The sequence below is a fragment of the Gymnoscopelus microlampas genome (genome assembly GCF_963454915.1).
Source record: "Gymnoscopelus microlampas genome assembly, chromosome: 15".
Lineage (NCBI taxonomy): Eukaryota > Metazoa > Chordata > Actinopteri > Myctophiformes > Myctophidae > Gymnoscopelus > Gymnoscopelus microlampas.
This window is the reverse complement of record NC_139952.1, coordinates 7,207,826-7,220,111: the sequence shown is the minus strand read 5'-3', so window position 1 is coordinate 7,220,111 and position 12,286 is coordinate 7,207,826. Positions and strand designations below refer to the sequence as shown.

General features: G+C 46.4%; 2 protein-coding genes across 2 annotated transcripts in view; both read left to right on the top strand.

The window, feature by feature from the left end:
• Positions 1 to 12,286, top strand: part of phactr4a (phosphatase and actin regulator 4a) — a 369,306-nt gene that overhangs the window by 161,795 nt on the left and 195,225 nt on the right. The gene's annotated exons all lie outside the window — the stretch shown is intronic.
• Positions 1,182 to 12,286, top strand: part of hivep3a (HIVEP zinc finger 3a) — a gene marked incomplete at both ends in the record, with an annotated part of 31,979 nt that continues 20,874 nt past the window's right edge. The window contains 9 exons of the mRNA XM_084080304.1: positions 1,182 to 1,223; positions 3,270 to 3,432; positions 4,042 to 4,675; positions 5,280 to 5,793; positions 6,468 to 7,544; positions 7,968 to 8,497; positions 9,136 to 9,863; positions 10,304 to 10,439; positions 11,957 to 12,202. Of these exons, the coding sequence (XP_083936430.1) occupies positions 1,182 to 1,223; positions 3,270 to 3,432; positions 4,042 to 4,675; positions 5,280 to 5,793; positions 6,468 to 7,544; positions 7,968 to 8,497; positions 9,136 to 9,863; positions 10,304 to 10,439; positions 11,957 to 12,202 (4,070 nt within the window). The remainder of the gene's footprint in view (positions 1,224 to 3,269; positions 3,433 to 4,041; positions 4,676 to 5,279; positions 5,794 to 6,467; positions 7,545 to 7,967; positions 8,498 to 9,135; positions 9,864 to 10,303; positions 10,440 to 11,956; positions 12,203 to 12,286) is intronic.

Below are 12,286 nucleotides of genomic sequence, written 5' to 3'. Positions count from 1 at the left end.
CCAGGAAGGGAACGCATCGGTGTCATTTTAAGATGTCTTTGGCTATTCAAAAATAGCAGATCTACAAGCTCATAGCAAGCTCATGAGCTTGTAGATCTGCTATTTTTTTTAAATCATGAAAATCTTTGAATATTTATTTTTCAAAGCGTTTTTTTTACTCTGTTACAACATCTGGGGGGTCCCTGGAACAGAGTATTTTGAGATGGCCAAATACATGTAATTTTTGAGAACCACTGATATTATAGCAACATATTTTTTTTTCAAAAAACTGTTGGGATTTAGAAGACATTTGTTGAATCCCCAGAAGCAAAGATTTGATTTGAGTTACAAATGTTCGCTTTAAAAATATATATATATTCAAATTCCAAAAAATAACAGATCAACAAGCTCATGAGCTTGTATATCTGCTATTTTTGAATAGCCCAAATAAATCTAATGACAGAGACGTGTTGCCGGTATTAATGGGTTCAACCATTTGTAACTCAGACAGAGGGTACAATTTGATTACATTCATATACTCTGAGAGTTAAATTATAGCTGGAATCCGGGACAAATTTTAAAGGAGCACTACAGCCATTTGCAATCTTATCTTCATGTAATTGTTCCTCACTAAACGCTCACTATAAGATGGGAACATTTTCGTCAACTCACTCCTGTGACATCATCGACGGGGATTCCAAGCTAATAGAAACTACAGCCTTTCTCTTCCTGGAAAGTTAGCATGCTGAAACAGAGGCCATGGAGTAGACAGAACATCACCATCTTATGAAAAGGCTATATGAAGATTGAGGTTGAAATGGGTGAAGTGGTCCTTTGATACTATCACCTCTGCAGTGGTTGGAGGTGGTCTCTACACTCTTCTTACATTGAGACATTTCGACCCTGGTGTCTGGGAGGACACCTACAGGTTGACAAGCAGTACTGCCTGGAGCTCAGAATCCCCCAAATGTCCCCCGGTCAAGCTTGGATTACCTCTCGGCTGAGTGGTAGATATTTGGTCTCCCACGCGTGCGGAAACCCCCGGTTCGAATCCCGGGCAGGACACAATTAACTTCAGAATTGCAGTTTTAAATCAGTTAGCATCCTTTTATCAGAAATTGGAATTTTACCAGTAGCCTTTCCACCTTCCAATAGAACACTGTACAATTCTCAGTGTTCATTTAACTCTGAGAGAGTACACAATGGAACCAAGTGGACCTTTGCGGATCTGTGACTCTGAGAGTGTACAGATGGAACCAAATGGACCCGTATGTGCATGGAGTGTGGTCCAGAGAGCAGCAGGTGCATGGGCGCGTGGGTGGGATGTCTTGTTTACCGCTACAACATGTTGGCACACAAAACACTGAGGTGTGATTGTTTCTCTCCTCCCAGTCGCAGTGGGTATACATACATACATACCTACATACATACCTACATACATACATACATACATACATACATACAAACATACACACACACACACACACACACACACACACACACACACACACACACACACACACACACACACACACACACACACACACACACACACACACACACACACACACACACACACACACACACACACACACACATACATACATACACACATTCATACACACATTCATTCATACATACATAGAAATACTCTTACAAGTAAAAGTCCGGAATTCAAACTTTACTTGACTAAAAGTACACAAGTATTGGCATCAAAAGGTACTTAAAGTACTAAAAGTAAAAGTACTAAAATGTTTGAAAATAGCCGATCTACGAGCTTGTAGATCGGCTATTTTCAAATAGCCTATTTATAAAATAGGGCTAAAGTGGTTAATGTATGTTTTATAATATCATAATTTATATCTACAAAGTAACTAGTAACTAAAGTTTTCAAATAATTGTAGTGGAGTAAAAGAACATTTTTTGCCTCTGAGATGTAGTGGAGTAGAAGTAAAAGTACTGAACATTGGAAATACTCCAGTAAAGTAAAAATACCAAAACATTGTACTTAAGTACAGTACTTGAGTAAATGTACTTAGTTACGTTAAACCACTGCATGAATACACATACATACATACATACATACATACATACATACATACATACATACATACATACATACATGCATGCATGCATGCATGCATACATGCATGCATGCATACATACATACATACATACATACATACATACATACATACATACATACATACATACATACATACATACATACATACATACATACATACATATATATATATATATATATATATATATATATATATATATACATACATACATACATACATACATATGCGCTAGGGTTCATGTGTGGTTAATGAACTTTCAGTGGCTCTTGTGACAGCAGACAAACGACAGTGTGAGCATGGAGAAGTACACACTGGCTCATCTCATCATGAAACGATTTATTTGTTGCACTGTGTTTCTGCAGGATGATGTAATTCCTTTCCAAATGAGGAAAACACTGATGTTTCCATACACATGCACTCGCAGACGGGAACAGTTGTTTGCTCAAACGTGCAGAAATGAGGAGAGTTGAGTGGAGGACAAGTGAGGCTGGTGGACATTCTGCAACAAAGACTCTAATAATAAGTTCCACTGCTGAGATGAAAAATTGCGCCTCTCTGTTATTGTTTTGAGTAATGAAACATTTCCGTACGACATGCACTGTTATTCTTTGAGACACACATATGGGTATTTGGGGGCGTGGCTCTTTTGTCCACCATCGTTGTCGGTGTAAACAACACAGGTGTCAGCATTGAGTGTGTGAGATTAGATTTTATACAGTTTCTGTCCTAGTGCAGAACTATGCTTAAGTGTCAGTGCAGGGATCTGCAACAGGAAAAGTGCAGACAGGACGTCTAAATATTTGTTTTCCAAGTTCGAGAGCCACAGAAATTAGCCCAAAACACACTCACTTAAATAAAAATAACAATAAACAATAAAAATGAATTACTTTTCAGGATTCCAAATTAAAAAATAGCAAAAATAGCAGATCTACAAGCTCAAAACACGTCGTGCTGCGATGCGCTTTTTGAGCTTGTAGATCGGCTATTTTTGCTACTTTTGTGTGAAGTATGGCATTAATTTACGAAAAAAGTTAAAATACAGAGATAAGGGGTGTACGCCCAACACTATATGCAATGTGGCCCTCTGGAGTGAGAGTGGAAATATAGTGGCCCTCTCCATCATCAAAGTTGCCCACCCCTGATCTAGACGTTGCAAGCTCGTCATAGTTGAACATTTCATCTGAGTGTTGTCTCTTCTTCCAGGTTTTCATGGTGACAGAAGAGCCAGACGTTCCTCCGGAGTGCGGCAGCAGGACTGTCGTAGGGCTGGTGCATGATGGGATGTTTCAGGGCGGGACAGGAGAAAAGGACTCTCTCGTTGCTACGTGCCAAATCACAGATGCCTTCTTTCACACCGCCGGTCCCTGTTTGATGATGTCACTCACATCCATGGTCCATGTTTGACGATGTCACTCACAACCCCCCCGGGTCCCCTTTTGATGATGTCACTCACACCCCCTGGGACCTTTTGATGACGTCACTCACGGTGTCAAGCGAGAACACTTTGAATAATGCAAGAGAAAAACATGAACCCAGAACTATCTGAAGAGCGTATAATAATCGGAGAAGATTAAGTCTGGGTTGAACCCGTTTCTCATTTAATGAGACAGGCAGAAGATTCCCAGGTAGGTCTGCAACTATTCATTATTTTCATAGCGATTATTCTATCGATTGCTTTTTCAATTAATCGAATGATCGAGAAGCATGTTTTTGTAATGCAGTTTTTATATATATGGTTTATAATTTGTCTCGCAACAGCGTCTCGCAAAATGACTGAAAATCGCAACTGCGTTCTTTCATTGTTGTTCTGTACTATTTGACAAAAAATAATAATTCCAGATCTATGCTTAGATCTCCTAGATTTTTTTCTTTTTTTTTGTTGCTTTTTGCCTATAATGCCCAAAACAGGGATAGATTATTAATTATTTTATGAAATGATCGATTATTGATCCTTTTTGTTGCACCCTAATTCCAGGTGTCTACCTGAGGCTGTCCTTCCATTTTATGGAGGCCTTGCATGGTCACCTGGCGCCCGGGGAGCAGACCGGAGCTCAACACCACCCTCGCCCAGCAGAGTCTCCTCCTCACCTCACGGACCCCCAGCCGACGTCCCCTTCCTCCCAGCAAAAACACCATCAGCCGCATCAAGCGCCCCACGAAACACCGCAGCAACCCAAACCGCCCGGCCGGAGGCAGCATGCCGAACGCAAGCGCCTCCGCCACCAGAGGCAGAGTGTCGATTCCGACGCGCCGCCGGAGGTCAAGCACGGCGGCGCCGCGACCGCCGCAAAGTCGAGCGATCGAGTCCCCGGGTCGGCGGCAGAGTCGGCGGCAGAGTCGGCGGCCTCTACGTCCGGTCCCGCCCAGTCCAAGCAGGAGCCCGAGCCCCAGGAGGGCGGCGGCACCCCGAAACAGAAGCGGGAGCGCAAGCCTCAGAGGCCCGGCAAATATGTGTGCACGTACTGCGGCCGCGCCTGCGCCAAGCCCAGCGTCCTGCAGAAACACATCCGCTCCCACACCGGGGAGCGTCCCTATCCCTGCGCCCCCTGCGGCTTCTCGTTCAAGACCAAGAGCAACCTGTACAAGCACCGCAAGTCGCACACCCACAGGTACAGTGGGCCGGTCACGATTATTACGTAAATGGTGCGATCACAATTATTGAAGATAATCGCAATTATTCTTGCATGATCGTCCACGCATTTGGCAATGTGACGTGTTGTGAGCTTGTAGATCATATATTTCGGGGGAAAAATCTACATTTTCTGAAAGGCCAAATTAGGCCATAGTATTATTTATTTGTATTATTCCAATTGTCAGTAATTTCTTTGTATATTGCTATATTTGTCAGCCATGTGCAGTTTCTAGTTTACGAAGCATAAAAGCCAAACAGAAATGTACTTTTGTATACATTTTTTTTATATTTTTTGGGGCTTTTTGGCTTTATTTATAGTTGCACACTAGAGACAGACAGGAAACAGGGAGAGAGTCATGCAGCAAAGTTCGTCAGGAACGGGACATGCAAAACGCTGTCAGGCTACATTGTGGCCTAGGTGCCTGGACCGCTACACCAGCCGCCTAGGCCCAGACTTATTGATTTATGTTCCAACGTTCACTGCCTAAAAACACAATCAAATCGCTAATCGCAATTATTCGTATGACAATTAATCGTCAACAAAATATTTATGATGGTAACCAATAACCCCTACCCCACAGGGTGAAGGCCGGCCTGGCGCTGGGAGAGCCCCGATCTTTAGACGAGACGGTCACCGAGTCAGAGGACGAAAGCAAACAGCTCTCGTCGGCAGCCGGCCTCATGGAGAAACAGGGCAGCGTCGCCTCGGACAGGAGCCACGACACGGACGCGCCTAAAGGTCCCTCGGTGGCCACGGACGACTCCTCCTCCTACGCCGTGAAAAAGAGACTGGCCATGCGCTTGAGCCGGGGCAAACAGGGTCCTCTGGGCTCTTCGGACGAAAAGAGCTCGTCGTTGCTCCTGGGGAGCAGGGGGAGCACGGAGTCCGGTTACTTCTCCCGCTCCGAGAGCACCGAGCAGTCGGGGGACAGCCCCCCCAACACGACAACAAGTGCCAAAAGCTACGCTGAGATCATCCTGGGGAAGTACGGGCGCCTGGGACAGCTGCACGCGAGGTTGGCTCGCAACCAGAACCAGCAGGCCTCCACTGGTTCGGAGGAGAAGGGCGTCCCGTTCACGGTGCCCAAGAAGCAGGTGAGCAGTGGTGGACAGTAACTGAATCCATGTTTGAGTATAGTTTTTATTTTATTTTTAAAGCATAATGACTTTCACTCTGCTACATATCAAACATTACATGGGACCCAAACGTACAAAGATATATTGTGAATTAACCACTTAACACTTAAACCCCATATGGTGTGGTTTAAGTGTCGTTTACTCCGCCCCTCAGGGCTCTATACCTGTGTCTTTTCTGTTTTCTGTTATTGTGGGGAAAGCTTTAGGTGAAAAAAACGCAGTGCACTGTGATGCGCTGTGAGCTTCTTTTTTTTCTTTTTTAGAATTCTTTTTGGCTTTTCCTGCCTTTATTGATAGATACAGTATAGACTGACAGGAACTGGGGAGTGAAACGCAGCAATGGTCGTCAGGATCGTGATTCGAACCCGCGACACGCTGTCAGGCTTTAGTAGCCTAGGTGCCCGGACCGCTACGCCAGCCGTCTGGGCCACTTCTATTTTCACTAGTTTTGAACATTTCTGATGATTTCTGAATTATATATTTTTAAAAAAAAATACATTTTTGGGGGTATGTTCTAAAATTCAATAGAGCAATGCATTTATATGAATTGATATCAAGACAATGTACAGTGTAACTTGTACTTTTGAATACTCAAGTATTTATTTGAGTATACACTTTGACCACCACTGCAGGTGATCGACCACATAACCAAGCTGATCACCATCAACGAGGCGGTGGTGGACACCAGCAAAATAGACAGCGTGAAACCCAGGAGATTCTCCCTCACCAGGAAGAGTAGCAACGAGTCGCAAAAGGGTTCCTCTGCCAAAGAACAGCCCGTCATTCACAGCCCCAAACCCGCCGATCCCGGCTACAAGAACAGCGGCTCCATCACCATGGGGGTTCCATGCGAAAAGTTCCACCATCATCACCACCATCAACAACAACAACAACAGTCTGTGAACGCGGAGCCTCCAACCAGCCACACATCCACTGCCCCTCTCTTGAGAAGTCACTCTATGCCCTCAGCCGCGTGCACGTTCGACCCCTCGGGCGGCAGCCCTCGTCGGTTCCGCCTTAGCCAGTCGTTCGACGAGCAGCCGTCCGCGGCGCAGGCGTCCCGCCGCTTCGGGATGCTGAGGCGCCAGCCGGCTATCGAGATCCCACTCGAGCCGCCGAAGGAGGACTATCCCAGTCCGTTGTACCGCCATGACACGGTGCCAGACCACAAGCAGAGTAAGCCCCAGCCGTATGAGTGCGAGGCCTGTGGCACCGGATGCAAAGACTGGGACGGTTACAAGGCCCACAAGCAAAGGCTGTGTGTAGCGCAGCATCCCTTAGCCGCGAGCGAGGTAGCGATCTGCCAAACGGACCCGCGCCTCCCGCTCGCGAACCACCCGTCCAGACCGGCAGCTCTGGCGATGCGCAAGAGGAGGAAAGAGGAGAGTTTCGAATTCGACGACCCGTCCGTTCCCGTCGCTTCGTCCTCGCCCACCTCCGCCTTGTCTTCGGCAGCACAATGTAGGGAGGAGAGCGTCGTGGTTAACGAAAGCTCCAAAAGACCCGCGGCGGCGCAAACCTTTTCGGTTATTCAACACACCAGCTCGTTTGAGAAGCAGGAGACGCCGCCGTGCACCGAGCATCAAGGCACAGAGCCGGCGAAGAGCTCTCTGTGTCACGAGGACCAACAGGCGCTACATCACCAGAAGCAAACCCAGCAGCCCACCAAGCCGCCCCCCCGCAAGCTGGTCCGTCAATACAACGTGCAGGTAAGGCCTCTCACAATTATATAATCACCTAATCACAATTATTTTGGCATGATCGTCATAATTGTTTCCATGTTGAAAAAAAATGTCTTGTAAAAGACACAAAAAAATAATCTTTTAAAACAGCTATTTCCGCAATGTTTTAATCAAAATCATATTGAGTATAAAATTATAAAATATTTTGGTGTAGAACATTATTTATTTTAATGATTGGTATCGGTCATTGTCAGTCATTTCTTATGTTATTTGTCTTATCTGACCCATGCAATTTTTTTTCACAAAGCCCATATTCTTTAGATTTTTTAGTTCTGTAGTTTTTAAGTTCAACGGAAAAAACACAATAAAAAACTTTTAATTGTGAATTATTTCTATGAAAATGAATCATCAAGTAAAATGTCATGATCGTGACTATATCCTCCGTCGCAGGTTCCGGAAATCCTGGTGACAGAGGACTCGACAAACCCCAGCGCCGAGCCCCCGTCGGAGCCGCCGACCCCCGCACCCAAACCGCCTTTGGAGAAACCCGAAGAGTTCCAGTGGCCTCAGAGGAGCCCGACCCTCGCCCAGCTCCCCATCGAAAAGCTTCCTCCCAAGAAGAAGCGCCTGCGCCTGGCCGAGGCGGCGCAGTCCTCCGGAGATTCCAGCTTCGACTCCGTGTCCCTGCCCCCCCGCAGCCCCAGCCAGGACAGCAGCGCGTCGTACGCCTCCAGCCGCTCCGCGTCCTTTGAAGACTCCGGCAGGACGGACATGGCGGCGGTCGCCACCACGGCGGCGATGGCGGCGGCGGCGACGGCAACGCCGCTGAGGCGATCGAGGGCACCGCACATGTTGTTGACCGTCCCCGGGCTGCACCAACACCGAGAGATGAGGCGCTCCGCCTCGGAGCAGGCGCCCCACGACCCGCCGCACGGCGGCGCCCTCACCGCGGAGAACCGCAGCAAATCCTTCGACTACAGGTTTGTTTTGTTGACCACAATGGCAAGAATGTAATTTTGATAGCTGGTTCCAAGGTCCATTGTTTACCTCATATCCTATAGCTTCAAATGTACAGATTGTTGTTTAGATAGCATGTTGTTGGAGGGGAACGGAACTGGTTGGAATAACGTGTTCCTTCCACGCGCTACGTCCCACCGGGGAAACTCCCCCCTGTCAGGTGATAAGAAGTGGCCTGCTCATGCATTGAAGGAAGCATGAGCTCAGTTGGAGGCTCTCCCCAGGCTGGCAGAGGGAGAGTAGTTCCCAGGATTACAAGCTTAGGCAATTGGCACTGGGTGAAAAATGGGTTACAAAATCATGGGATAAAAAAAGAAGATAGCATGTTGTTTAGACTGATGCTGTTCTTGGTTTCCCTGGGATCCAAGGTTCTTGAGGCACTACACTGTCTCTCTGCATTTTATACATGTGATTACTTTGATTATTGCTTAAAAGTCACTCATGATAATAGCTATTCTGCTAAATTGTAAATGTAATTGTAACTCATTTTATACTGTGGCTATTTAAAAAAAAATCTCTGGGGGAAAAAAAGGATACATTTGGAATCATTTTGAATTGTTTTAACACATTTTTTTTTTCAAACTGTACATTGTATTTGTAGCTGCCTGTCCCCTGAACGCACCGCTGTGGGCTGGAGAGACAGGAGGAAATGCCTCCTGATGCGACACAGCGCCGTGAGAGACCCGGACGAGGTGGAGGAGGTGGAGCCAATCAAACGGCCTGTCAGTCCCTTTCCCGACCCCGTCGACCACCCCGGCGCGCCGTCCAGAGCGAGCCCGAGCTCCCGCCACTGTAGCGCGTCCGCTAGCTCTCCGCTAACGGGCGACGCGCTGCTGTATAATCCAAACCCATCGCTGTCGCGCCAAGAGCACTTCTCTCAGTGGAAGATCTGTCAAAATATGCTAGTGGGCAATACTCCTACTCATGACCGGACTGTCGGCCCTTCAAAGGAGGAAGCCCACACGCCGGTCCCGGGCCCCTACCCTCCGCAGGGCCCGTCGGGGGCCGCCAGGGCTCACTACCTCACCGTGGCCACCGGGCTGAAGCTGGAGATCCCGGCGCAGACGCAGACGTGCATGAGCGAATATTCCGGAGTTCGAGGGCGAGCGGGTCCGTGTCAAGCGGCGCCGCCTCTCCCTCACATCACGACCAGCCCGGAAGTGCTGCGACCTCCCACGACGTCGCCGGTGGTGGCCGTGCGCCTCCACGCGGACACCCACACCCCGGCGTGTGCCATATACACCACCCGGTCGCAGCCGTCACCTCCCGGGCTGCAGGAGCCCGTGTGCTCCTCCCTGACGCACCATCTAACCGTCCCCATGGACCAAGGTTATTGTCGTTTTCGTTTCAGACTTGATGTTTTCAATTTTGTGTTTCACGTTTTGATTTGTGGGTTTGCCAGTTAAGTCTAGTTTTTGGTCTGTGGAAAGGCTTCATGTTTTTATTAGTTTGAGGGTTAGTTTTTGTTTTTTTATAGTAATATGGAGTATTCGGGGGCGAGATTCAAAGCATAGATGATCTACTATTTGTGCTATTTTTAAGAAGAATATTGAATTCTTACAAGGATTCAAATGTGGAGATTCTCTCCAGCCAGTTATATTTTTTTGTAAAGTCTCGTTTTTATTTTTATTTCAGTTTACTAAAATGTTTTTTTTTTTGTTTTTTTTTACTCCGAATTCTAGTTTTGGTCATTTTGTTCTAGTTTTTGTCATTATGTTATAGTTTTAGTCAACTATGGTAACCTTGCGATGGACGTTCTGTACCCGCAGGGTTTCAAGCGTGGTCCGAGGAGGGTCCCAGGTCGTCGGGCTCGGGGGGCAACAAGAGGATGTTGTCGCCGTCCAACAGCATCGAGCTGCACCCGGAGACGCAGCAGCAGCAGAAACGGGTGAAGGAGGAGGATGGGTAGGCATTTTCTTTGTATATTGAATATTGATTTGTCATATCTGCCCTGTGCAGTTTTTGTTTACAAAGATTAAATGGCAAAGAGAAATGTAGGTTCCAACGTTCATTGCCAAAAACACAATTTAAGGTGCAATAATTGATTTTCTTTTGTTAAATTAAATGTTAAATCATTCCATATTGTGATAGTAATCATTGCTATAGAGTGTTTGTTCAATAACAGGAGTCCTCCAATCTTTCCAGTTCTTTAGTAAACAGAAAATGCATTTTCAGGTCGGGATACCAATCGTATCCAATCAAGAGAGAGACCTCATACAGGATACATGATAAACAAGTACAATTGGAAGTGATTAAAAGAATTCAGAAGACAAAATTTGAACTGGAACACTATACAATTGAAGCTGATAAATGGGTACTTTCTTCTGATTGGCTGAAACTATTTATTAACTCTTCAATTACCAGAGTAATAGTGTGGCTCTACTGCCAGCGAAAACGAGCGGTTTTACTGTACCTTTCGAAAGATCATCCGTCCGTCCTCGCGGAGATCGCCTCGTTACACGCACAGGCGTCTCGTAGATGAAAAATACGCGCGGTAATCCATTGCACAGCTCTGGCCATTTCAATCTGGCTGGTTTTTGCAGTAAAGCAAGAGGAACGAAGATACAGCCATTTCCCCACAGGAAATAAACAGGAACTTTTATTTTTTTAAATTACTTAAATTTCCGGGGTCTGTCGTCATCTGGCAGTGAAAGCATCATTCATAGGGTAGATAACAGCGCCATCGGGTGGAAAGCCACTGAAAACACAAAACTTGTCAGAACTCGTCAGTGGCAGGCAAAGAGTTTGCACTTTTTCTGTTTTTCATGTGTCTATGAGGTTGATAGAACTTCATTAAGCCCCCTGGTGGTGTTTTTATGGTGTTTTATGTCTTTTCTGACTATTTTGAGTTTCTTCCTGGAGGCTGAAACCTTGAGGGTCAAACGTGCCAATAGAAAAACAGCCATTTAATGACATATTATACATAAATTATACCCTCCCCCTCATTATCATAACACAACAGGTGTGGGCATGAGGAGGAGGAGGGACTAGGCCAGGTGGGTGGTGCTAAGGTGGTGGAGGAGGTGCTAAGGTGAGAACCAGGTATACTTAATGAACTGGAGGCGTGCCCACATAAAAACATAATTTTAACACTTTCTATACACTTTTTTGAAAAAAATCTTCCTCCTACAGTAGTATAACCATAATACCTGATGATTATGTTTAAGGGGGGGGGGGGGATCACTGAAAATCACGGCACCCCGTCTTTAAAGAGCTGGAGGGGGATACCCCTGTCACTGATCAAACACTCTATAGCAATGATTACTAGCACAATATAGAATATAGAGCTTCAACTTTTCAACAAAAAAAAAAGTTTTTATTTGAACCAAAACATATCACTTATCTTACCTTTAAATCATGAATCACAATGATTTGTATCACAATTATTCGTCAACTAAAAATGTCATGATGGTGACTGACAGCCCTAGGGAGGGGGAGGACGGGGAGAGTGGCGAGGCGGCGGCAGACGCGTCCAAGAAGGAGGAGGAGGACCCCGGTTCGGGCCATTCGGTCCGTTCCCCCGTCACGCGTACGGGACCCCCGCTGCTGAGTCTACATCAGGCCAACACCTGTCACAGCTGGTGCTACCTGAACTATGTAAAGCCAAACCCTTCTCCCTCGGACGAAGATAAACCCTCCGTGTATTCCTCCTGGTCCACTGCCACCGGGTACGAAGTCAATGTAGCTTGCTGAACCCCAATAGCACATGGCGTCACTTCTCCATTGAACTCAATGGACGCGGCCTTTTTCTG